Genomic DNA, 27,849 nt, shown 5'->3' with positions numbered 1-27,849 from the left:
ACATTTGAGAAAACTGAGATAATGCAGAAACTTCGAGGACATTTGTAGCGGACCTTGTAGTCCTGACAGATCCATCCACTCTGTGGCTCATTCTTACACTCAAAGCCCTGTAATGGATCGTATCTGCAGAATCAGAGTAGATGCCTGTCAGTCATTACAAAATTACATATAAAGTTACTATAAAATATATAGTTAAACCTTACACTGGAAATTGGCTTCCACTCGGCAGTACAGGGGTCCCAGTAATGGTTGTGACCTCAATGGCGATGGGCTGAGTGCAGACTTGTAGTGGGTATGCTATCAGGATTGACGGCAGTTTCTCATCGTCTCCTGGTCCTATGGGATCATCTTGGTCAAACCAGGGTGTCCTGCAATCTAACAGAGGATGACCAAGTTAGTTAAAGTAAAAAAATATAAGTTGTAAAACGTCTAATCTAAGATGAAATGGTAGAACAATATCACAATTTTTATTGTAGCAATAAATCTCATGAAATACCTATTAAGCCCTTTTACCTGATGTTTAGATTGAGACAGTTTTTCATATTATTACTTTAGTGCTTTCATATGTTTTTACACTCACACTTAAAAATCTGTCGTTCTTCCCATAACTTTATAAAATGGAAGCTGAATAAGATCTTGTCATGATCACGTGATGAAGTGCCCTTGATAGCCACCGGAGGGCACTCCACCCCAGACTATTGTCACTATCACAGACTCCTATTCCCATAACCCACTGCCCGGACTTATCAGCCATGATTGCTTTCAGCTGTTTTCACTCATTTTGTTAGTTTCTGCCTATTTATACACCTAGTTGTTTCTGTCATTTGTGATTGAGATTTTGTTGTTATCAGCCTACATTTCTGAGCACCCTACCTTGTTCCTTGTTTTCTGTTTTTCTGGATTTTCTAATTTTGACCCTTTGCCTGGCATACGACGTTGATGTTGGATTTCCAAATAAAACTGCAATTGGATCTTAGTAAAGCCTCAGAGCATTCTGTGACAGATCTCTACGCTATTTAAAGATTTTGTACACACTCTAACTAGTCAGTTATTGGATAACACTTTTGCTCTTATTTGAATCTGTTTTCATGATTTCTCATGAACTCACTTGAACACCAGTCCTCTGGGCAGGTGAAGCGCACTTTGTAATCGGCACAAATCCCTCCTCCTTGGTTTGCATTTATACAAAAAAATCCAATTGTCGGATTATATCTTCAGAAAACACACAAAAAACTTAAGAACATTATAATGGAAAATATATTTTTTTTTTTTACACATTTACACAAAGTTTCATTTCAGATCCTTTCATAGACTCACACTTGAAAGAAATTTCCTGTTTGAGATGCTGGCAGGCCAGAGGTGGTCTGAGCCTCTATTCCGAGTGGATTCGGACAAATGTACCCAGGATACAAACCGAGAAGTGTAGTCAAGAGTTCAGAATCATCTCCATTTGTATCAGGATTGTCAGAATCAAACCACCTGGTTACACACTCTGATGAATACAATAAAAAATAAAAAAGGAAAAAGACAGCAAATTTACAATATAAACAAAAGAAATTTATATAACGAAGTGAAAGTGAATAATTGAGAATTAATGTACATACTTGTGCCACAAAAGCTTGCTGGACATGTGAAGCGAACCCTGTAGTCTGGACAGGCCCCATTCACACACACAAAGCCTTGTAACGGGTCATATCTGCAGAAAGATAAAACAATTATTAGCCATTTATTAACCATTTTGCAAAGTCCAATGTTTAAGTTCATAATTTCTACTTGAAATCACATTAATAACAACAGCATAGTATTTTCCTTTATTTTAATTGTAGACATTTTTATATGGAGAATATGATGCAGTTCACCATACACTGTAATACCGCTTCCACTCGGCAGTACAGGGGTCCCAGTAATGGTTGTGACCTCAATGGCGATGGGCTGAGCGCAGACCTGTAGTGGGTATGCTATCAGGATTGACGGCAGCGTCTCATTGTCTCCTGGTCCTGTGGGATCATCTCGGTCAAACCAGGGTGTCCTGCATTCTAACAGAGGATGACCAAGTTAGTATAAAGTAAAAAAAAGTCCTCTAACATAAGATTAAATGGTAGACCGATATCACAGTTTTTATTGTTGAAAAGAATCTTGCTCACAAAATGCCTAGATTAAGCCCTTTTTTTACCTGATGTTTAGACAGTTTTCCATATTATTACTTTAGTGCTTTCATATGTTTTCACACTCACACTTAAAAATCTGTCCTCCTTCCCATAACTTTATAAAATGGAAGCTGAATAAGATCTCTACGCTATTTAAAGATTTTGTACACACTGTAACTAGTCAGTTATTGGATAACACTTTTGCTCTTATTTGAATCTGTTTTCATGATTTCACATGAACTCACTCAAAGTCCCTTTAAGACAAGTCATTTCACTCAGCGGCCATCTTTGAAACACCTCTCGGGCATCCTGGGAATCATGCAGCTCCTATCTCTTTGAATGGGGAAACATCAAATTCTCCAAAACTGTTCGCCAACCTTACGATTAAATTTCATATTTGAAATCACCAATGAAATCTGACAACAACTGTCTCATTAAGGTTTTTTCCAAACTCTCGAATCATAACAAAAAACTGTATTTTTCAGGCTGGATCAAGCTAATGCGCATGCACAAACCTAAATGCGAGTCTCTTGTGCCTCATTTCGGAGGCGTGCGTCTGACTGTTTCTATAGAAACCAGTGCTTCTAACGGCCGCTGCAGTGACGCGATGACTTTACCAGTCGGTGATTGGTTCTTATTTAGAAGGCGGGACTTATTCCGCCATATTGCGCGTTACACTTTCTCCCATTCAAAACAATACGAGTGACATGTCTTGTGTTATTCTATAGTCTTTGACTCACTTGAACACCAGTCCTCTGGGCAGGTGAAGCGCACATTGTAATCGGCACAAATCCCTCCTGGTTGGTTTGCGTTTACACAAGAAAATCCAAATGTTGGATTATATCTTCAGAAAATACATAAAATACCTTAAGAACATAATAATAAAAATAAATATTTACACAAAGTTTCATTTCAGATCCTTTTATAAACTCACACTTGAAAGACGTTTCCTGTTAGAGACGCTGGCAGGCCAGAGGTGGTCTGAGCCTCTATTCCGAGTGGATTCGGACAAATGTACCCAGGATACAAACTGAGAAGTGTAGTCAAGAGTTCAGAATCACCTCCATTTGTATCAGGATTGTCAGAATCAAACCACCTGGTTACACACTCTGATGAAAACAAGACAGAGGGGAAAAAATGAAAACAACAAAATGAAAAGAAAAAAAAGAAAGCAAATTTACAATATAAACAAAACAAATTTATATACCAAAGTGAAGGTGAATAAATGAGAATTAATATACATACTTGTACCACAAAAACTTGCTGGACATGTGAAGCGAACCCTGTAGTCTGGACAGGCCCCATTCACGCACACAAAGCCTTGTACCGGGTCATATCTGCAGAAAGATAAAACATACAGTATATTAGCCATATATTAACCATTTTGCAAAGTCCAATGATTAAACTCATAATTTCTACTTAATAATAACAGCGTAAGTTTATTTTTATTGTAGACATTTTATATGGAGAATATGATGCAGTTCACCATACACTGTAATACCGCTTCCACTCGGCAGTACAGGGGTCCCAGTAATGGTTGTGACCTCAATGGCGATGGGCTGAGCGCAGACCTGTAGTGGGTATGCTATCAGGATTAATGGCAGTTTCTCATCGTCTCCTGGTCCTGTGGGATCATCTTGATCAAACCAGGGTGTTCTGCATTCTAACAGAGGATGACCAAGTTAGTATAAAGTAAAAAAGTAATAAAAGTAGTGAAAAGTCTAATTTTTAAGGTGAAATGGTAGACCGATATCATAATTTTTATTGTAGCAATAAATCTCATGAAATACCTAGATTAAACCTTTTTACCTGATGTTTACATTGAGTTTTCCATATTATTACTTTAGTGCTTTCATATGTTTTCACACTCACACTTAAAAATCTGTCCTCCTTCCCATAACTTTATAAAATGGAAGCTGAATAAGATCTCTACACTATTTAAAGATTTTGTACACACTAACTAGTCAGTTTTTGGATAACACTTTTGCTCTTATTTGAATCTGTTTTCATGATTTCACATGAACTCACTTGAACACCAGTCCTCTGGGCAGGTGAAGCGCACTTTGTAATCGGCACAAATCCCTCCTGGTTGGTTTGCGTTTACACAAGAAAATCCAAATGTTGGATTATATCTTCAGAAAATACATAAAATACCTTAAGAACATAATAATGATAAACATTTACGCAAAGTTTAATTTCAGATCCTTAGATAAACTCACACTTGAAAGACGTTTCCTGTTTGAGATGCTGACAGGCCAGAGGTGGTCTGAGCCTCTATTCCAAGTGGATTCGGACAAATGTTCCCAGGATACAAACCGAGAAGTGTAGTCAAGAGTTCAGAATCGCCTCCATTTGTATTAGGATTGTCAGAATCAAACCAGCTGGTTACACACTCTGATGAATACAAGACAGAGGGGAAAAAAATAATTAAAACAACAAAATGAAAAGAAAAAAAAGAAAGCAAATTTACAATATAAACAAAACAAATTTATATATAATTTAATTTATTTATATACATACTTGTGCCACAAAAACTTGCTGGACATGTGAAGCGAACCCTGTAGTCTGGACAGGCCCCATTCACGCACACAAAGCCTTGTAACGGGTCATATCTGCAGAAAGATAAAGCAATTATTAGCCATATATTAACCATTTTGCAAAGTCATTCTTGAAGGTCAAGAACACACAATGATTAAGCTCATAATTTCTACTTGAAATCACATTAATAACAACAGCATAGTATTTTCCTTTATTTTAATTGTAGACATTTTATATGGAGAATATGATGCAGTTCACCATACACTGTAATACCGCTTCCACTCGGCAGTACAGGGGTCCCAGTAATGGTTGTGACCTCAATGGCGATGGGCTGAGCGCAGACCTGTAGTGGGTATGCTATCAGGATTAACGGCAGTTTCTCATCGTCTCCTGGTCCTGTGGGATCATCTTGATCAAACCAGGGTGTCCTGCATTCTAACAGAGGATGACCAAGTTAGTATAAAGTAAAAAAGTAATAAACGTAGTAAAATGTCTTCTAAATTAAGATGGAATGGTAGACCGATATCATAATTTCTATTGTAGAAAAGAATCCTACTCACAAAATATCTAGATCAAGCCTTTTTACCTGATGTTTAGATTAAGACAGTTTTCCATATACAGGTGCATCTCAACAAATTAGAATATCATGAAAGTTATTTTTTTCTGTAATTTAATTCAAAAAGTAAAACTTAAATATATTCTAGATTTATTAGACATAAAGTAAAATATTTCCAGACTTTTTTGTTTTCATTTTGATGATTACAGCTTGCTGCTCATCAAAATCAAAAAATCAGTATCTCAAATTATTAGAATATTTAATTTCAAGTTCTATTAAATTACCATTCTAAGGGTATAAATACTGGGTTTAGGTCAGTAATCCCAGCAGCAGTAATGGAGAAGTCTGCTGACTTGACAGTTGTCCAGAAGACGATCATCAAGACCCTCTACAATGAGGGTAAGCCACAGAGGGTCATTGCTGAAAGAGCTGGCTGTTCACAGAGTGTTGTGCCAAAGCATATTCATGGAAAGTTGACTGGAAGGAAAAAGTGTGGTAGGAAAAGGTGTACAAGTGAAAGGAATGACCGCAGGTTTGAGAAGATTGTCAGGCTAAGCTGGTTTAAGAACTTAGGAGAGCTTCAAAAGGAGTCGACTGAAGCTGGAGTCAGTGCATCAAGAGCCACCACACACAGACGTCTTCAGGAAATGGGCTACAACTGTCACATTCCACGTACCAAGCCACTTCTGAACCAAAGATAACGTCAGAAGCGTCTTACCTGGGCTAAGGAGAAAAAGAACTAGGGCCTCATTTATAAAACTTTGCTTACGCACAAAACAGGCCCTGAAAGTGTGCGCCTGTTTCTACGCATAAGTTGAGATTTATAAAAACAAACTTGACTGGATTATTTGCACCTCCACGCAAACTCTGACCCATGTGTACGAACATTTAGGAGACAGAGCAGTTTGGTGACACCAATGGTGAGCTGAGGAACTGACAGCTGATGAAGGAAAACCATTTTAAATCCTCATCATTAGTCATAATCATAAATACAGTGTACGTTCACAATAACAGTTTAAATAAATAAAAGAATGATTTAAACCCGCATGGAAACTCACGTTTTACATTTACATTAATATTACACTTTCACTAATGGCGATAAGCACTGAAATTACATTACGCAGTCATTACGGAGAAGTTAAACAAAAGTGATATGAATTCAGATAGTAGATGTGCTACTTTCGATCACTTTTTCAGTGACACGCTGTTTTAATGACAACGAGGAGCGCTAGGAGCACAATAATTCCTCTTTAAACTACACTGCAGATGTTATGACAAAATATTTTAGCGAGAACGACGATCGATGCACACTTAACTTCGATATTATGGAAGACACTGCTGGATTCGGACGGTCCGTTGTCCAGTTTGAATAGTTCCAATGATGATATCTTACTGTACCAAGGAATGAAGGATTGAAGGATTTTCAAACAATTACCACTGTATATGAAGGATATAATTTGAGGAAAACGATAAGGTTTGCACGTTTCCTTTTTAAAATACTTAAGTGACGCACAGACAATTGTATTTACACTGCAAATATGCAATAAATAAGTAGGCCTATCTGTTTCCATTAAAAATAACCTATAAACTTCCTAAAAGATATGAAAGACATCACCTTATTAGCAAAATTGCATAAATTTGATTCGAATTGTTTAAAAATATTAAAATACTATTTGGCCAGTGGAAATGAATGAATCAACTCTATTCTAAAACATCTTAAGTATTTTATAAAATTTTTCCTTTTATGGATATTTTGATATTTATTCTAAAACATAAAGAGGATGATTTTTATCAGTGTAGTGTATTGCACAAATTACATTTATAGCCCATATCTAATATTTTCCAATGTCTTGTACCTTTGACGGTGTTAACCATGGTGTCACGTGGATGGGAACATGCATGGAAATGATATGAAGATGAGGTTATGCATAGTAAAACTAGGCATCGTAAGCTCCATATATAGTGATTTCGGGGAGGAGATAGGGTGGAGATGCACGTACGCACAATCTTCCGCTGACTGGGATTTATAAATGGATTTGTGCTCAGTTTCTGGAGTACGCGTGGTTTTATAAATCTGAATTTTTTTGTGCGTACGCAGAATCTATAGCTTTGATAGATTCTGCGTACGCACAAGTTTTATAAATGAGTTTTATAAATGAGGCCTCAGGACTGTTGCTCAGTGGTCCAAAGTCCTCTTTTCAGATGAAAGTAAATTTTGCATTTCATTTGGAAATCAAGGTCCCAGAGTCTGGAGGAAGAGTGGAGAGACACAGAAACAATGTTGCTTGAGGTCCAGTGTGATATTTCCTCAGTCGGTGATGATTTTGGGCTGCCATGTCATCTGCTGGTGTTGGTCCACTGTGTTTCATCAAGTCCACAGTCAACGCAGTTGTCTACCAGGAGATTTTAGAGTACTTTATGCTTCCATCTGCTGACAAGCTTTATGGAGATGCTGATTTCATTTTCCAGCAGGATCTGGCACCTGCCCACACTGACAAAGGTACCAAAAGCTGATTCAGTGACCATGGTGTTACTGTGCTTGATTGGCCAGCAAACTTGCCTGACCTGAACCCTATAGAGAATCTATGGGGTATTGTCAAGAGGAAGATGAGAGACACCAGAGCCAACAATGCAGATGAGCTGAAGGCCGCTATCAAAGCAACCTGGGCTTCATTACACCTGAGCAGTGCCACAAGCTGATTGCCTCCATGCCACGCTGCATTGATGCAGTAATTCATGCAAAAGGAGGCCCAACAAAGTATTGAGTAAATATACAGTAAATGAACATACTTTCCAGAAGGCCAACAAATTTTTATTTGTCTTATTAAGTATTCTAATTTATTGAGATAGTGAATTGGTGGGTTTTTGTTAAATGTGAGCCAAAATCATCACAATTAAAAGAACCAAAGATTTGAAGTACTTCAGTCTGTGTGCATTGAAATTAATTAATACACGAGTTCCACAATTTGAGTTGAATTACTGAAACAAATTAACTTTTCCAAGACATTCTAATTTATTGAAGTGCACCTGTAATTACTTTAGGGCTTTCAAATGTTTTCACACTCACACTTAAAAATCTGTCCTCCTTCCCATAACTTTATAAAATGGAAGCTGAATAAGATCTCTATGCTATTTAAAGATTTTGTACACACTGTAACTAGTCAGTTATTGGATAACACTTTTGCTCTTATTTGAATCTGTTTTCATGATTTCACATGAACTCACTTGAACACCAGTCCTCTGGGCAGGTGAAGCGCACTTTGTAATCGGCACAAAACGCCCCTCCTTGGTTTGCGTTTACACAAGAAAATCCAATTGTCGGATTATATCTTCAAAAAATACACAAAATACCTGTAATAATTAAAAAAAAAAACATTTACACAAAGTTTAATTTCAGATCCTTTGATAAACTCACACTTGAAAGACGTTTCCTGTTAGAGACGCTGACATGCCAGAGGTGGTCTGAGCTTCTATTCCGAGTGGATTCTGACAAATGTACCCAGGATACAAACCGAGAAGTGTAGTCAAGAGTTCAGAATCGCCTCCATTTGTATCAGGATTGTCAGAATCAAACCACTTGGTTACACACTCTGATGAAAACAAGACAGATGGGAAAAATTAAAACAACAAAATGAAAAGAAAAAAAGACAGGAAATTTACAATATAAACAAACCAACTTTATATAACAAAGTGAAGGTGAATAAATGAGAATGAATATACATACTTGTGCCACAAAAACTTGCTGGACATGTGAAGCGAACCCTGTAGTCTGGACAGGCTCCATTCACACACACAAAGCCTTGTAACGGGTCATATCTGCAGAAAGATAAAACAATTATTATTAACCATTTTGCAAAGTCCAATGATTAAGCTCATAATTTCTACTTGAAATCACATTAATAACAACAGCATAGTATTTTCCTTTATTTTAATTGTAGACATTTTATATGGAGAATATGATGCAGTTCACCATACACTGTAATACCGCTTCCACTCGGCAGTACAGGGGTCCCAGTAATGGTTGTGACCTCAATGGCGATGGGCTGAGCGCAGACCTGTAGTGGGTATGCTATCAGGATTAACGGCAGCGTCTCATCGTCTCCTGGTCCTGTGGGATTATCTCGATCAAACCAGGGTGTCCTGCATTCTAACAGAGGATGACCGAGTTAGTAAAAGTGAAAAATATAAATTGTAAAAAGTGGTAGAACGATATCACAATTTTATTGTAGCAAGAAATCTCATGAAATACCTAGATTAAGCCTCTTTAACTGATGTTTACATTGAGTTTTCCATATTATTACTTTAGTGCTTTCATATGTTTTCACACTCACACTTAAAAATCTGTCCTCCTTCCCATGACTTTATAAAATGGAAGCTGAATAAGATCTCTACACTATTTAAAGATTTTGTACACACTGTAACTAGTCAGTTATTGGATAACACTTTTGCTCTTATTTGAATCTGTTTTCATGATTTCACATGAACTCACTTGAACACCAGTCCTCTGGGCAGGTGAAGCGCACTTTGTAATCATAACAACCTCCTCCTCCTTGGTTTGCATTTATACAAGAAAATCCAATTGTCGGATTATATCTTCAGAAAACACACAAAAAACTTAAGAACATTATAATGGAAAATATATATTTTTTTTTTTTACACATTTACACAAAGTTTCATTTCAGATCCTTTCATAGACTCACACTTGAAAGAAGTTTCCTGTTTGAGATGCTGACAGGCCAGAGGTGGTCTGAGCCTCTATTCCGAGTGGATTCGGACAAATGTACCCAGGATACAAACCGAGAAGTGTAGTCAAGAGTTCAGAATCGCCTCCATTTGTATCAGGATTGTCAGAATCAAACCACTTGGTTACACACTCTGATGAATACAATAAAAAATAAAAAAGACAGCAAATTTACAATATAAACAAAAGAAATTTATATAACGAAGTGAAAGTGAATAATTGAGAATTAATATACATACTTGTGCCACAAAAACTTGCTGGACATGTGAAGCGAACCCTGTAGTCTGGACAGGCTCCATTCACGCACACAAAGCCTTGTAACGGGTCATATCTGCAGAAAGATAAAGCAATTATTAGCCATTTATTAACCATTTTGCAAAGTCCAATGATTAAGCTCATAATATCTACTTGAAATCACATAACAACAGCATAGTATATTAGTTTATTTTAATTGTAGACATTTTTATATGGAGAATATGATGCAGTTCACCATACACTGTAATACCGCTTCCATTCGGCAGTACAGGGGTCCCAGTAATGGTTGTGACCTCAATGGCGATGGGCTGAGCGCAGACCTGTAGTGGGTATGCTATCAGGATTAAAGGCAGTGTCTCATAGTCTCCCCCTTGGGGATCATCTCGGTCAAACCAGGGTGTCCTGCATTCTAGAGGATAACCAAGTTGAGTGTGGCTATCGTTCATTTATGACCAACAAAAGATAATTTAATTGAATTCTATTGTAAAAAAGAACACAACTTTATTTTAGAGCTTTGATATATTTAGTTTTACTTGTAAGACTTAATTTTATGGAAGGTGAAGAAGTTTAGACAACTTAATAAAAAATAGTCTCTAGTAACTGAAGTGAAAATATTTCAATTTGATTTCCATAATCAGCTGCAGTTTTTGTGTTTAATGACACTTACTTGAACACCATGTCTCTGGGCAGGTGAAGCGCACCTTATAATTGGCACAAATCCCTCCTCGTTGGTTTGCGTTTACACAGGAAAACCCAGTCGTTGGATTATATCTTCAGAAAAACACAGAATAATCTTTACATATACCGTAAAGCTCTGTGCAAGATAATTTGTTTCTTGAATTAAACCTCACACTTGAAAGACGTTAGATGATGGTTGGCCGGAGACAGTCTGAGCCTCTATGCCGATTGGAATCGGGCATATTTCTCCAGGATACATACTGAGAAGGTCAGACAACAGCCCATAATCTCTACTTCCACTTGGGTTATCACGGTCAAACCACTGGGTTATACAGCCTGATAAATACCATACAGAAGAAATTGTTTTAATAAAAAAGGCAAAATTAAAGTAGACCAGATGAGTCTTTCAAGATATCAAAATGCTGACAGAGCATACAAGATTTAAACTAATATTTTTTAAAGTATGAAAATGACACCTACTCTGAGTGGAGAGTGTGAAAACTGTAAATAAGAGACAGAGATTTTTGCATTTTTTTCTAACAGCATCAGTTTTAATTGGTTTTACTAATATCTTCCTTCATAATCCAACTTACTTGTAGCAAGAACCACCCAGGTTGCAAATACCTGGGAAAGAAATATAATATAATATAATATAATATAATATAATATAATATAATATAATATAATATAATATAATATAATATAATATAATATAATATAACTGCAAAGGAATGACATACCTTGCTGCTCATTGTTCTGACTGTTCAGTAGGGAATGTAATAGGAGAAATAAAAAAAAAAAAACTAAATAATGATAAATCATTGCAGTGTCTAGAATTGTCAAATAATAATAATAATAATAATAATAATAATAATGATGATGATGATGATGATGAATGGCATTGCTAAAAGTCTAGATTTTCCTTTTTTTAAATTACAAAATTAAAATATATATATATATAATAAATTATTAAATTAATTGACACTCAATTAATTCAAAGTTCAAAGTAATGCATTTAAATAATAAACTCACCTAGTCTTACCTGATGATTGTGCTAGTGAGAATATATCTTGTAATATCCCACAATATTTGATGGTCACTACATGCAGGAGCAGTTAGTCAACACAACATTAATTGTGCTTTCTTTTTTTCTGCTGAAATTCTTTCTCTTTTTAAGCAGGTGGGCTCCTCCCAGACCATCTTGCAGCAGCATCTCTGTTGTCAGCTTTGGCCTAATTTCTCCCCTCTCTTCATTCATCTCCAGCACTCCACCCATCTCACATGGCAAACTGCGGTCCATATACAAGAACTGTCTAGTGGGTCCTGAAAAGGGAGAATTAATTGTCTTGTCTAAGACTTTATCTTTTGTTCCTTACTTTAAGAAACAGGGAAGGTGAGATTGTCAAAAGTGAAATTTCATCGTCACATAGTAGAAAAAGACAATACAGCAAATAGACTATATTTTACACAATAAACTACATCACAAAGGAAAGCTTCACATTTAACCTCATTGCAGACATGTGAAGAAAAGTATATGGGGGTTATATGATTTCATAACTCTTTTGCAGGTGTCATTTTGCTACTGTGTTTTACAATAATCTCAACTGATGACTTTGCAAATGAATATGTAAAAATGTAGTAAATGTAGAAATATCTGTGCTTGCTTGCAGAGCACTTTGACTTTCTCTCGAGTGACAACTACGGTCCAGACCTATAGTCCGTCCACGCACTGCATTAACAGAAAGGCAGTTAATATAAAGGTTTTTAATATAGGCTAAACTATTTTTCAAATAACAATTTTAATATTGTTTCATTCAGGACCACTTAAGTCAAAAATACAATAGACAAACTTTTAAGTCAACTTTTATTGGCATATTTTGCTAGTTACTTTTGGTGGTATGGCTCTGTTCCCCATCCTTCTCCATCAAAAGCTAAGACAGGACAGCAGCATATTCTGGGGACAACCTGCCATTTCTTAAAAAATTACTTTAATGTGTGTTATTTAATTTATATCACTGTATGCTGTGCTATATTCTCCTAACATTAACATAAAACAAATTAGTTAACTGTGCATTTGTGCATCAGTATTTGTGGGCTAAATGGCACCATCACTGTAAAAATTGATTCATTACATTATAACAAGATATATTTACCATATTACAAAACTTTATATATCATTTTTACCACTTTTTTCTAGTTACAAAAAGTTTTTAAGAAAATCCACAAAAAATAAATTAAAAGAAAATTAATAAAATGTCTGAAATTCATGAATCAGTTAACTTTAATTACATTTTTTAATCAAAAATTAAAATTATGTCATTTACTCACCCTTGAGTTATTAAAAACCTGCATGAATTTCTTTCTTCTGCTGAACACAAAAGAAGATATTTTGAAGAATGTCGGTAACCAACCAGTTAATTAAAGGGTTAGTTCACCCAAAAATTAAAATTCTGTCATTAATAACTTACCCTCATGTCGTTCGACACCCATAAGACCTTTGTTCATCTTCAGAACACAAATTAAGATATTTCTGTTGAAATCCGATGGCTCAGAAACAAGGCCTCCATAGCCAGCAATGTCATTTCCTCTCTCAAGACCCATAAAAGGTACTAAAGACGTCGTTACAAAGTCCATCTCACTACAGTGGTTCTACAATCATTTTATGAAGCGACGAGAATAGTTTTTGTGCTCAAAAAAAAAAACTAAATAACGACTTATATAGTGATGGGCCGATTTCAAAACACTGCTTCCTGAAGCTTCGAAGCGTTATGAATCAGTGTATCGATTCATGATTCAGATCGCCAAAGTCACGTGATTTCAGCAGTTTGGCGGTTTGACACGCGATCCGACTCATGAATCGATACACTGATTCATAACGCTTCGAAGCTTCAGGAAGCAGTGTTTTGAAATCGGCCATCTCTATAAGTCGTTATTTAGTTTTTTTTTGCACACAAAAACTATTCTCGTCGCTTCATAAAATTATTGTAGAACCACTGTAGTGAGATGGACTTTGTAACGACGTCTTTAGTACCTTTTACGGGTCTTGAGAGAGGAAATGACATTGCTGGCTATGGAGGCCTTTCTGAGCCATCGGATTTCAACAGAAATACCTTAATTTGTGTTCCGAAGATGAACGAAGGTCTTACAGGTGTCGAACGACATGGGGGTAAGTAATTAATGACAGAATTTTCATTTTTGGGTGAACTAACCCTTTAATATAGTGTTTTTTCTTTTTTTCTCTATACTATGTAAGTCAATGGGGCCCATCAACTGTTTGGTTACCCATAATCTTCTAAATATATCTTCTGTGTTCAGCAGAAGAAATAAATTCATATAGGTTTGGAACAACTTGAGGATGAGTAAATGATGACAGAATTTTCATTTTTGGGTGAACTATCCTTTAATTTAAAGGGATAGTTCACCTAAAAATGAAAATTATTACATGATTTACTCACCCTCAATCCATCCTAGGTGTATATGACTGTCTTCTTTCAGACAAACACAATCTGAGATATATTTAAAAATATCCTTAGTCCTCTGAGGTTTATAATGGTTGTGAATGGCTGCCCAAATTTTGAAGACAAAAAAAAATGCATCCATCCATTAAAAAAATGATTCCATATGACTCCAGTGGGTTAATAAAGGCCTTCTGAAGTGAACGGATGCATTTGTGTAAGACAAATATCCTTATTTAAAACTTTATAAAGTAAAATAAGCTCCTGGTGCGACAGCCATATGCATTTGACGTACATCCAAAAAGCGTTAACTTCTGCGACGTAGTACACAATGCCATGATGTACAATGCATAGTGAAGTGAACCATTATAAACCTTGGAGGACTAAGGATATTTTTGAATATATCGCTGATTGTGTTAGTCTAAAAGATGACAGTCATATACAGCTAGGATTTTTGGGTGAACTATCCCTTTAACTATATAATATAAACAACTATATATTACTATAAGTATACAGGTGTAATGTCTTGTTTTGTGTTGGTTCATGTTCACGGTTTTTGTTTTATTTTCATAGTTTTGCTTTTTTTCTTTGCCATGTTTGTTTTCCTTGTTTTGCCATGTTTTGTATCATGTGATTCCATTGCCCTCATGTGTTCATGTCATATGCTTCCCCTGTCTCATGTGTCATGTTCTGATTGGTTGTCATGTGATTTCAGTTCTGTCTTGCCATTGGTCCTTTGTCTTCATTGTTCACAGGTGTTCCTTGTTTGTCATTAGTCCCTTTGTATAAATAGCCCTCATGTTTCATTGTTCTCTGGTCTAGCTTTGTTTAATGTAACCCACTATGGGTCGTGTCGTGTCGTGTCGTGTCGTGTCGTGTCTTTATGTTAATAAAACTGCACTTGGGTTCTACCTACGCTCGCCTCAGTGGACTCCCTTCATTACAGAAAGCTAGACCGCCATGAACCCAGCAGTTTACCTCCTAACCCTACATCAAGGTAATCGTCCTATTGAGGACTATGTTAAGGACTTTTGTGATGTGTGCCATAGAGTGGATTTTAACGACATGGCGCTTAAAGACATTTTTCGTCAGTTACTCAACGAACCGTTGCATTCTCGTTTGCCCGAGGGAAAAATTCATTTTTCACTTAAACAATACATCGACCACGCCCTGTTACTAAGTGGAACATCTTTTACTGTGGGGTTTGTGGATGATGAGCCCCACATTACCATCCACACCTGCCCCTGTCTCCATGCCCCCACGTTCATGTCTGGGATTATTTATGCCACGCCAGTATCTGCTCCCGCCATGCCTGCCACACCAGTGTCACGTCTCGAGCCGTCCGCTTCGCATTCAAGCCCGCCGGCCGTTTTACCCTCAAGGCCGCCATGTCAGTGTCTCACCCCGAGATGGCGCCATGCCTCGCCATGCCACGCCAGAGCCTCGCCATGCCACGGCTGCCATGCCAGAGCCTCGCCATGCAACGCCAGAGCCTCGCCATGCCACGGCTGCCACGCCAGAGCCTCGCCATGTCACGGCTGCCACGCCAGAGCCTCGCCATGCAACGCCAGAGCCTCACCATGCCACGGCTGCCACGCCAGATGTGTTTCATTGTTCTCTGGTCTAGCTTTGTTTAATGTAACCTGCTATGGGTCGTGTCGTGTCGTGTCGTGTCTTTATGTTAATAAAACTGCACTTGGGTTCTACCTACGCTCGCCTCAGTGGACTCCCTTCATTACAGAAAGCTAGACCGCCATGAACCCAGCAGTTTACCTCCTAACCCTACGTCAAGGTAATCGTCCTATTGAGGACTATGTTAAGGACTTTTGTGATGTGTGCCATAGAGTGGATTTTAACGACATGGCGCTTAAAGACATTTTTCGTCAGGGACTCAACGAACCGTTGCATTCTCGTTTGCCCGAGGGAAAAATTCATTTTTCACTTAAACAATACATCGACCACGCCCTGTTACTAAGTGGAACATCTTTTACTGTGGGGTTTGTGGATGATGAGCCCCACATTACCATCCACACCTGCCCCCGTCTCCATGCCCCCACGTTCACGTCTGGGATTATTTATGCCACGCCAGTATCTGCTCCCGCCATGCCTGCCACACCAGTGTCACGTCTCGAGCCGGCCGCTTCGCACTCTAGCCCGCCGTCCGCTTCACATTCAAGCCCGCCGGCCGTTTTACCCTCAAGGCCGCCACGTCAGTGTCTCGCCCCGAGATGGCGCCATGCCACGGCTGCCACGCCAGAGCCTCGCCATGCCACGGCTGCCACGCCAGAGCCTCGCCATGTCACGGCTGCCACGCCAGAGCCTCACCATGTCACGGCTGCCACGCCAGAGCCTCGCCATGTCACGGCTGCCACGCCAGAGCCTCGCCATGCCACGGCTGCCACGCCAGAGCCTCGCCATGCAACGCCAGAGCCTCGCCATGCCACGGCTGCCACGCCAGAGCCTCGCCATGTCACGGCTGCCACGCCAGAGCCTCGCCATGTCACGGCTGCCACGCCAGAGCCTCGCCATGCCACGGCTGCCACGCCAGAGCCTCGCCATGTCACGGCTGCCACGCCAGAGCCTCGCCATGTCACGGCTGCCACGCCAGAGCCTCGCCATGTCACGGCTGCCACGCCAGAGCCTCGCCATGCCACGGCTGCCACGCCAGAGCCTCGCCATGCCACGCCAGAGCCTCGCCATGTCACGGCTGCCACGCCAGCCACGCCAGAGCCTCGCCATGCCACGGCTCCCACGCCAGAGCCTCGCCATGCCACGGCTGCCATGCCAGAGCCTCGCCAGAGCCTCGCCATGCCACGGCTGCCACGCCAGCCACGCCAGAGCCTCGCCATGCCACGGCTCCCACGCCAGAGCCTCGCCATGCCACGGCTCCCACGCCAGAGCCTCGCCATGCCACGGCTGCCACGCCAGAGCCTCGCCATGCCACGGCTCCCACGCCAGAGCCTCGCCATGCCACGGCTGCCACGCCAGAGCCTCGCCATGCCACGGCTCCCACGCCAGAGCCTCGCCATGCCACGGCTGCCACGCCAGAGCCTCGCCATGCCACGGCTGCCACGCCAGAGCCTCGCCATGCCACGGCTCCCACGCCAGAGCCTCGCCATGCCACGGCTCCCACGCCAGAGCCTCGCCATGCCACGGCTGCCACGCCAGAGCCTCGCCATGCCACGGCTCCCACGCCAGAGCCTTGCCATGCCACGGCTCCCACGCCAGAGCCTCGCCATGCCACGGCTGCCACGCCAGAGCCTCGCCACGCCATGGCCGCCATACCTGCCACACCAGAGCCCCCTCTCATAAAACCTGCCTTAGTTTTCCCCAAGTATTTTTTTGGGGGGGGTTATAGGTACCAAGCTCCTGTGGCTGCGGAGCTTGGTACACCACCAAACCATGGCCCAGGTCCTCCCATGCTCCACGGCCCAGGTCCTCCCACGCTCCATGGCTCTGCTCTTCCCATGCCCCACTGTCCGGGCCCACCTCTGCCATGCCCAGGTCCTCCTGTTCCCCTGCACGGGCCTGGCCCACCATCCCTCCCCCAAGACCACCCTCCCGGACTGTAGTTTTGTGTTTCATGTTGGGCGTCAGAAGCCGCCCTTAGTGGGGGGGGGGTTCTGTCATGTCTTGTTTTGTGTTGGTTCATGTTCACGGTTTTTGGTTTAGTTTTGCTTTGTTTCTTTGCCATGTTTTGTATCATGTGATTCCATTGCCCTCATGTGTTCATGTCATGTGCTTCCCCTGTCTCATGTGTCATGTTCTGATTGGTTGTCATGTGATTTCAGTTCTGTCTTGCCATTGGTCCTTTGTCTTCATTGTTCACAGGTGTTCCTTGTTTGTCATTAGTCCCTTTGTATAAATAGCCCTCATGTTTCATTGTTCTCTGGTCTAGCTTTGTTTAATGTAACCCACTATGGTGAGTGTCAGGATCTATGAGTCAAGTCAGTGTTCATGTTCCAGTTCAAGTTTGTATTTTGGATTTATGTTAATAAATTTGCACTTGGGTTCTACCTACGCTCGCCTCCAGTGGACTCCCTTCGTTACAACAGGTGTACACAAGTTTATTGATATGCAGGTATCATCATAGGAATAGAGTCTTGAATTGAAATGTTTAATTTCCTCTAATGTTCTTAGTATTTCACAACACAGTTTGTACTACAATATGAGCTGAGGCAAGGGTATGCAAGCAAATGTTTATTGTGTAAGTTTTTTTCTTTCTTTCTTTCTTTTTTTCTTTTCTAATTCAAATTTAAATAGAAAACTTCACAAGTTTATGCTAATAGCTGTTATGTTTTTGGCCTCAGATGAGACATTGACGACAGAGATATTGCAGAAACTTTGAGGACATTTGTAGCGGACCTTGTAGTCCTGACAGATCCATCCACTCTGTGGCTCATTCTTACACTCAAAGCCTTGTAATGGATCGTATCTGCAGAATCAGAGTAGATGCCTGTCAATCATTACAAAATTATATATAAAATTATATAATATATAGTTAAACCTTACACTGGAAATTGGCTTCCAGGCAGTACAGGGGTCCCAGTAATGGTTGTGACCTCAATGGCGATGGGCTGAGTGCAGACTTGTAGTGGGTATGCTATCAGGGTTAACAACAGCGTCTCATCATCTCCCGGTCCTGTGGGATCATCTCGGTCAAACCAGGGTTTCCTACATTCTAACGGAGGATGACCAAGTTAGTATAAAGTAAAAAAGTAATAAAAGTAGTGAAAAGTCTAATTTTTAAGGTGAAATGATAGACCGATATCACAATTTTTATTGTAGCAATAAATCTCATGAAATACCTATTAAGCCCTTTTACCTGATGTTTAGATTGAGACAGTTTTTCATATTATTACTTTAGTGCTTTCATATGTTTTCACACTCACACTTAAAAAATCTGTCCTCCTTCCCATAACTTTATAAAATGGAAGCTGAATAAGATCTCTACACTGTTTAAAGATTTTGTACACACTGTAACTAGTCAGTTATTGGATAACACTTTTGCTCTTATTTGAATCTGTTTTCATGATTTCTTATGAACTCACTTGAACACCAGTCCTCTGGGCAGGTGAAGCGCACTTTATAATCGGCACAAAACGCCCCTCCTTGGTTTGCGTTTACACAAGAAAATCCAATTGTTGGATTATATCTTCAGAAAACACACAAAAAACTTAAGAACATGATAATGAAAACGTTTACACAAAGTTTCATTTCAGATCCTTTCATAGACTCACACTTGAAAAACGTTTCCTGTTTGAGATGCTGGCAGGCCCGAGGTGGTCTGAGCCTCTATTCCGAGTGGATTCGGACAAATGTACTCAGGATACAAACTGAGAAGTGTAGTCAAGAGTTCAGAATCACCTCCATTTGTATCAGGATTGTCAGAGTCAAACCACCTGGTTACACACTCTGATGAAAACAATAAAAAAGGAAAAAGACAGCAAATTTATAATATAAACAAAAGAAATTTATATAACGAAGTGAAAGTGAATAATTGAGAATTAATATACATACTTGTGCCACAAAAACTTGCTGGACATGTGAAGCGAACCCTGTAGTCTGGACAGGCCCCATTCACGCACACAAAGCCTTGTAACGGGTCATATCTGCAGAAAGATAAAACATATATTAGCCAAATATTAACTATTTTGCAAAGTCGTTCTTTAAGTTCAAGAACACACAATGATTAAGCTTATAATTTATACTTGAAATCACATTAATAACAACAGCATAGTATTTTAGTTTATTTAAATTGTAGACATTTTATATGGAGAATATGATGCAGTTCACCATACACTGTAATACCGCTTCCATTCGGCAGTACAGGGGTCCCAGTAATGGTTGTGACCTCAATGGCGATGGGCTGAGCGCAGACCTGTAGTGGGTATGCTATCAGGATTAATGGCAGCGTCTCATAGTCTCCATATTTGGGATCATCTTGATCAAACCAGGGTGTTCTGCATTCTAACAGAGGACGACCAAGTTAGTAAAAGTAAAAAAGTAACAAAAGTAGTAAAAAAAAAGTCCTCTAATTTAAGATGAAACGGTAGACCGATATCATAATTTCTATTGTAGGAAAGAATTCTGATCACAATATACCTAGATTAAGCCTTTTTACCTGATGTTTAGATTGAGACAGTTTTCCATATTATTACTTTAGTGCTTTCATATGTTTTCACACTCACACTAATCTGTCCTCCTTCCCATAACTTTATAAAATGGAAGCTGAATAAGATCTCTATGCTATTTAAAGATTTTGTACACACTGTAACTAGTCAGTTATTGGATAACACTTTTGCTCTTATTTGAATCTGTTTTCATGATTTCTCATGAACTCACTTGAACACCAGTCCTCTGGGCAGGTGAAGCGCACTTTATAATCGGCACAAAACGCCCCTCCTTGGTTTGCGTTTACACAAGAAAATCCAATTGTTGGATTATATCTTCAGAAAACACACAAAATACCTTTAGAACATAATAATGATAAACATTTACACAAAGTTTAATTTCAGAACCTTTGATAGACTCACACTTCAAAGACATTTTCTGTTAGAGACGCTGACATGCCAGAGGTGGTCTGAGCCTCTATTCCGAGTGGATTCGGACAAATGTACCCAGCATACAAACCGAGAAGTGTAGTCAAGAGTTCAGAATCGCCTCCATTTGTATCAGGATTGTCAGAATCAAACCACCTGGTTACACACTCTGATGAAAACAAGACAGAGGGAAAAAATTAAAACAACAAAATGAAAAGAAAAAAAAGACAGCAAATTTACAATATAAACAAAATAACTTTATATACCAAAGTGAAGGTGAATAAATGAGAATTAATATACATACTTGTACCACAAAAACTTGCTGGACATGTGAAGCGAACCCTGTAGTCTGGACAGGCCCCACTCACACACACAAAGCCTTGTAACGGGTCATATCTGCAGAAAGATAAAACATATATTACCCATATATTAACCATTTTGCAAAGTCCAATGATTAAGATCATCATTTCTACTTGAAATCACATATATAATAATAACAGCATTGTATATTCATTTATTTTAATTGTAGACATTTTATATGGAGAATATGATGCAGTTCACCATACACTGTAATACCGCTTCCACTCGGCAGTACAGGGGTCCCAGTAATGGTTGTGACCTCAATGGCGATGGGCTGAGTGCAGACCTGTAGTGGGTATGCTATCAGGATTAACGGCAGCATCTCATCGTCTCCTGGTCCTATGGGATCATCTTGGTCAAACCAGGGTGTTCTGCATGCTAACAGAGGATGACAAAGTTAGTATAAAGTAAAAAAGTAATAAAAGTAGTAAAAAAAGTCCTCTAATTTAAGATTAAATGGTAGACCAATATCACAATTTTTATTGTAGAAAAGAATCCTACTCAGAAAATACTTAAATTAAAGGGATAATTCACCCAAAAATGAAAATTCTGTCATCACTCACTCGCCCTCAGGTTGTTCCAGACCTGTATACATTTCTTTGTTCTGCTGAAGACAAAGGAAGGTATTTTGAAGGAAGTTTGTAACCAGGCTGCTTTGGGGCACCATTGACTTCCATAGTAGGAAAAAAAATACTATGAAAGTCAATGGTGCCCCAAAATTGTTCAGTTTCCCACATTCTTCAAAATTTCTTCCTTTGTGTTCAACAGAACAAAGAAATGTATACAGGTCTGGAACAACCTGAGGGTTAGTAAATAATGACAGAATTTTAATTTTGGGGTGAACTATCCCTTTAAGTCTTTTTACCTGATGTTTAGATTGAGACATTTTCCATATTATTACTTTAGTGCTTTCATATGTTTTCACACTCACACTAATCTGTCCTCCTTCACATAACTTTATAAAATGGAAGCTGAATAAGATCTCTACACTATTTAAAGATTTTGAGACACTGTAACCAGTTATTGGATAACAATTTTGCTCTTATTTAAATCTGTTTTCATGATTTCACATGAACTCACTTGAACACCAGTCCTCTGGGCAGGTGAAGCGCACTTTATAATCGGCACAAAACCCTCCTTTTTGGTTTGAGTTTATACAAGAAAATCCAATTGTCGGATTATATCTTCAGAAAACACACAAAATACTTTTAGAACATAATAATAATAACATTTACACAAAGTTTCATTTCAGATCCTTAGATAAACTCACACATGAAAGACGTTTCCTGTTTGAGATGCTGGCAGGCCCGAGGTGGTCTGAGCCTCTATTCCGAGTGGATTCGGACAAATGTACCCAGGATACAAACCAAGAAGTGTAGTCAAGAGTTCAGAATCACCTCCATTTGTATTAGGATTGTCAGAATCAAACCACCTGGTTACACACTCTGATGAATACACACATATGTATATATATATATATATATATATATATATATATATATATATATATATATATATATATATATATATATATATATATATATAACATACACTATTAAAGTAGATGAAATGAAGATACGCACTTGGAGCACAAAAACTCACTGGACATGTGAAACGGACCTTGTAGTCCTGACACCATCCATTTTGTTGTGCATTCTTACAAGCAAAGCCCTGTGTTGGATCATATCTGCAAAAACAGAATGCATCTGTTAACATCATTTACAAAATATCTTCATAAAAAGTAGTTTAATATGTGAAGAATTGCATGGTGAAATCTGTAAAATGGTGTGAAACTTGTATACTAATGTATACTTTATTGCTTTATTAAATCAGGTTTTTAAGAGACTTGGCAGAAGCTAAGCTGCTTGTGGAAAGCAGGGTGAGGCCAAGAGCCATGGGAACAGAGCAAGGCCGGTGGCATAAGTGCCAATGAGCGCCACCTGCACTCCACACCGGTCTCGAGTCTCATGGAGGAGCTCCAGAAGGTTGAATTCACTATGTTTATATGTGGCTGTCCATTAGACTCGAGACTGGTGGTCATATATTAACCATTTTGCAAAGTCCAATGATTAAGCTCATCATTTCTACTTGAAATCACATTAATAATAACAGCATAGTATTTTAGTTTATGTAGACATTTTATATGGGGAATATGATGCTGTTCACCATACACTGTAATAATGTTTCCAGTCTGCAGTACAGGGGTGTCACGGTCTTGCCGAGTTGTTTTTGTAACTCATCTGTGGATGTCCACTTGTAATTAGTAACACCTGGCTGTGCGTATAAAAATGTCTGTCTGTTTGCTAACTAGTGGTGTGTGGAGTTGTTCTGTTTTTGTTCTTGCTCTTGCAGGAATGGGCACAGGTTGCAGGTGTCCTTGGTTTGAGACTTCTACGCCAACAGATCCTCGCTATTCCTTCAGTTTTAGTGGTCATGGATGCGATCGTCGGAGTTTGAACATTTCTTCTATTTTTTTTCTGTTATGTCTTCCCATAGAGACTTATAATAAAATATAATTTTACAAAGTATTTCTTTGTGATCGCCCATTTTTGTTGCAGGTTTTTTTTTAAATTAGAATGTGTTTGAGAACGCTGTAGTTGCGCGCACTGAATCTGACTCTAATTAGTGTTCAACAAGTTTGTCGATTTATTTTGTTGGAGAGGAAACTTTGGTAAGTAACTTCTCTATCAGTTTGAATGCGAATTTATAATGTTTAATTGTAAAGAGGTTAGCAATGTCGGCTCGCTCATCTGCTCATCTCGTGTCGGCTCACCCATCTGCCTTTGAGCGTTTAGCAAATTTGATGGGATGGAAAGATAACGAATGAACATTAGTGTTACAGTGTGTGTTCCAGGGTAAGGCGCAAAAAGCATATTCTACACTTAGTGTAGTGGATAGACAGGTCTATGCAAAAGTAAAGGAAGTAGTCTTGAAAAAGTTTAGAGCTTTGCGTAAAAGAGCACAACAATCTTTTTCTGAGTTTGCAAGAGATCTGCTTATTCAATTTGATCGATGGTGTTCCTCAACTCATGCAGATACCTATGAGGCTCTGTATGAATCAATGTTATTGGAACAATTAAAGAATACTCTATCCGAAAAGATGGCTGTTTTTATAACGGAGTGAAAAGTTAAAAATGCAGAGGAGGCTTCTGTTCACTCTGATGAGTATGTTTTGACACACAAGGTTGAAGTTAGGAAAAATCGCTGGCATCGTACAGAGAATTCTTCTGAGAATATTCAGAATATCCTTTTCATTTGGTGGTGGTAAGCCTGTGAGAAAACTAAAGTCCTCCGTTGAGAGAGATCATCAGTGTGCTTAATGTCTTAAAAGAGGTCATTGGAAAAAATTAAGTCGTGTCAAGCCTGAACCAAAATCAGCTCTGTTGGTGTCTTCCGTAGCGTCTGAGATTTTCCACCTTCCTCTTAATGATGGCGAACAAGAACAAGAAACACTTTGGAACAAGAAAAAGCAGTTCTGTGTAATGAAAATCAAATGTATGCTCCATTCAGGGGGCAGAGATAAAGTTCCTGTCAAAATTTTAAGAGATACAGGAGCCTTGTGTAAATAGTAAAACCTTACACTGGAAATTGGCTTCCAGGCAGTACAGGGGTCTCAGTAATGGTTGTGACCTCAATGGCAATGGGCTGAGCGCAGACCTGTAGTGGGTATGTTATCAGGGTTGACGGCAGTGTCTCATAGTCTCCCACTCCACCAGGATCATCTCGGTCAAACCAAGGTGTCCTGCATTCTAACAGAGGATGACCAGTTGTGTGGCTATAGTTCATTCATGACCAACAAAAGATAATTTCATTGAATTCTGTTGTAAAAAAAAAAATAACACTTGATTTTATTTTAGAGCTTTGACATATTTAGTGTAAAACTTAATTTTATGGAAGGTGAAGATGTTTAGACAACTTAATAATAATGTTCTCTAGTAACTTAAGTGAAAATATTTCAATTTGATTTCCATAATCAGCTGCAGTTTTTGTGTTTAATGAAACTTACTTGAACACCATGTCTCTGGGCAGGTGAAGCGCACCTTATAATCGGGACAAATCTGTCCTTCTTGGTCTGCGTTTACACAGGAAAGCCCAATTTTTGGATTGTATCTTCAGAAAAACACAGAATTATCTTTACATACACTGTAAAGCTTCATATAAGATCATTTGTTTCTTGAATTAAACCTCACACTTGAAAGACGTTAGATGATGGTTGGCCGGAGACAGTCTGAGCCTCTATGTCGATTGGAATCGGGCATATTTCTCCGGGATACATATTGAGAAGGTCAGACAACAGCTCATAATCTCCATCATCATTTGGGTCATCATTGTCAAACCACTGGGTTATACAACCTGGACAAAGAAAAAGGACAAAATTAAAGTAGACCAGATGAGTCTTTCAAAATATCAATATGCTGACAGAGCATGCAAGATTTAAAGTAATATTTTTTAAAGTAGGAAAATGACACCTACTCTGAGTGGAGAGTGTGAAAACTGTAAATAAAAGACGGAGATTTTTGCATTTTTTTCCTCTTATAACAGCATCAGTTTTAATTGGTTTTACTAATATCTTCCTTCATAATCAAACTTACTTGTAGCAAGAACCACCCAGGTTGCAAATACCTGGGAAAGAAATATCATATTATATATCATATCAAATCATATCATATCATATCATATCATATCAAAAGGAAAGACATACCTTGCTGCTCATTCTTCTGACTTTTCAGTAGGGAATCTAATAGGAGAAAAAAAAGACAAATCTTTGCAGAGTCTGGAATTGTAAAATAACAACAACAACAACAACAACAACGAATGTCATTGCTAAGTCTAGATTTTCATTTAAAAAATAAAAATAAAATAAAAAGCTGATTAAATTAATAGACAATCCATTTCTATTTGAATTTCTTCTTATTCAGTTTGTGAATAGAACCAGAAAAAAACTCAAAAGGTCTAAGTAATAAATTTAAGATAATATAAATATCTATAAACTCACCCAGTCTTACCTGATGATTGTGCTAGTGAGAATATATCTTCTCTTTTTAAGCAGGTGGGCTCCTCCCAGACCATCTTGCAGCAGCATCTCTGTTGTCAGCTTTGGCCTAATTTCTCACCTCTTTTCATTCATCTCCAGCACTCCACCCATCTCACATAGCAAACTGCGGTCCATATACAAGAATTGTCTAATGGGTCCTGAATAGGGAGAATTTATAGTCTTGTCTAAGATCTTTTGTTCCTCACTTTAAGAAACTGGGAAGTTGAGATTCAAAAGTGAAATTTCATCGTCACATATACTTTACACAATAAACCACATCACAAAGGAAAGTGTCAAGCTTCACATTGCAGACATGAGAAGAAAAGTAGATGCGGGTTGATTTTTGTATGATTTCTTAACTTTTTTGCAGGAGTCATTCTGCTTCTGTGATTTACAATATTCTGAATGATGACTTTGCAAACGACATTATGTAGTTGGAGAAATATCTGTGCTTGCTTGCAGAGCACTTTGACTTTCTCTCCAGTGATATACATGCACCGCATTAAATAGAAAGGCAGTTATATAAAGGTTTTTAATATAGGCTAAAGTTTTAATACTAGGCTATTTTTTGCGTTGTGACAAAGGGGGCCGAAACATTTATGGTGTAGCCATGTGCACTTATACCATCTCATTCTAGCATTTAATGCTGAGGAGGACTCTAGCCTATAAGCCTCAGAAGGACTGGACTAAGAAGGACACAGCCTCAATAGGATGCAGCCTTCCATTTGAAAATCTTTGGAATTATGGACCGTTTTCACATTTCTGGAGTTCTCAGAAGTTTCGGTGAATGGAAACAATAACAAATAAAATGTTTGCCTTCCCATTTTCTCCAATAGTGAAAAATAAAATCCACAATAGCATAACAGTAGGAAACAAAATCATGAGCTTATGGCTTCCAGAAGAGAGAAAGGTGCCTTAAAAAAAAAAAAAAAAAAAAAAAAAAATATATATATATATATATATATATATATATATATATATATATATATATATATATGCTAAAGTTGTACACTATAGTGTTATAAATGTACTTTTTTTTTTAACATTATTAAATAATTTTACACTAGCATGAAAAAAATTATTTAAATAATGGCATGGCAACAAAACTTTGACATCTGAGATTTAATTTGTGGTTTCTGAATTTGACTTGAATATTCTGAATGTTAAATGGTTTAAACTTTAAAAACATTTTTTTAATCACTGAAAGAATCCAAATTCAAGTTTGGAACCTCTAGAATCCCGAAAATGAAAAACTCCCTAACCATGAGAATCAGGATGTATCTATTAGAGTTAGAAAAGATGAACATGAATGTGCAGATTATGCACACTTTAACTCATTACACAATATAGCTACAACAAAGCATATATTTTCAATTCTTTATTAATATTACATTATTAGCAATTGGGCACTTTAAATATTTAGCAATCTGCTATTATACCAAAAAGAAATAATCCTTGTTAAAGCTATGACTTCAGAAGGCTTGGAATACTGCTTCAGCAACTTTTATCATGATTTTTGTTCTTTTTCAAACTTGTCATTTA

General features: G+C 38.4%; 1 protein-coding gene across 2 annotated transcripts; it reads right to left on the bottom strand.

Moving 5' to 3' along the window:
* Positions 1-218: 218 nt before the first annotated feature.
* si:dkey-205h13.2 (mucin-5B) lies at positions 219-27,137 on the bottom strand. 2 transcript variants are annotated; one of them, XM_048177385.1, is made up of 27 exons: positions 26,279-27,137; positions 25,975-26,010; positions 25,865-25,895; positions 25,746-25,766; positions 25,463-25,625; positions 25,279-25,382; positions 24,853-25,021; positions 22,856-22,959; positions 22,543-22,717; positions 22,353-22,456; positions 21,479-21,650; positions 21,217-21,308; positions 20,907-21,081; positions 8,467-8,570; positions 4,949-5,120; positions 4,668-4,759; positions 4,367-4,541; positions 4,176-4,279; positions 3,639-3,810; positions 3,393-3,484; positions 3,082-3,256; positions 2,888-2,991; positions 1,865-2,036; positions 1,605-1,696; positions 1,318-1,492; positions 1,109-1,168; positions 219-375 (listed from the first exon to the last, which is right to left on the bottom strand). In XM_048177385.1, the coding sequence occupies exons 2-27, from the start codon at positions 25,984-25,986 to the stop codon at positions 354-356; spliced, it is 3,033 nt and encodes a 1,010-aa protein (XP_048033342.1). In that variant the 5' UTR covers positions 25,987-26,010; positions 26,279-27,137; the 3' UTR covers positions 219-353. The 2 variants fall into 2 exon arrangements, with proteins under 2 accessions (XP_048033342.1, XP_048033343.1); XM_048177386.1 differs by lacking the exon at positions 219-375 and having other exon boundaries at positions 1,126-1,233.
* Between the last annotated feature and the right edge of the window lie 712 nt (positions 27,138-27,849).

The sequence above is a fragment of the Megalobrama amblycephala genome, linkage group LG24 (genome assembly GCF_018812025.1).
Source record: "Megalobrama amblycephala isolate DHTTF-2021 linkage group LG24, ASM1881202v1, whole genome shotgun sequence".
NCBI lineage: Eukaryota > Metazoa > Chordata > Actinopteri > Cypriniformes > Xenocyprididae > Megalobrama > Megalobrama amblycephala.
The sequence above is the reverse complement of the archived record's forward strand: the minus strand, read 5'-3'. Positions and strand labels throughout refer to the sequence as shown.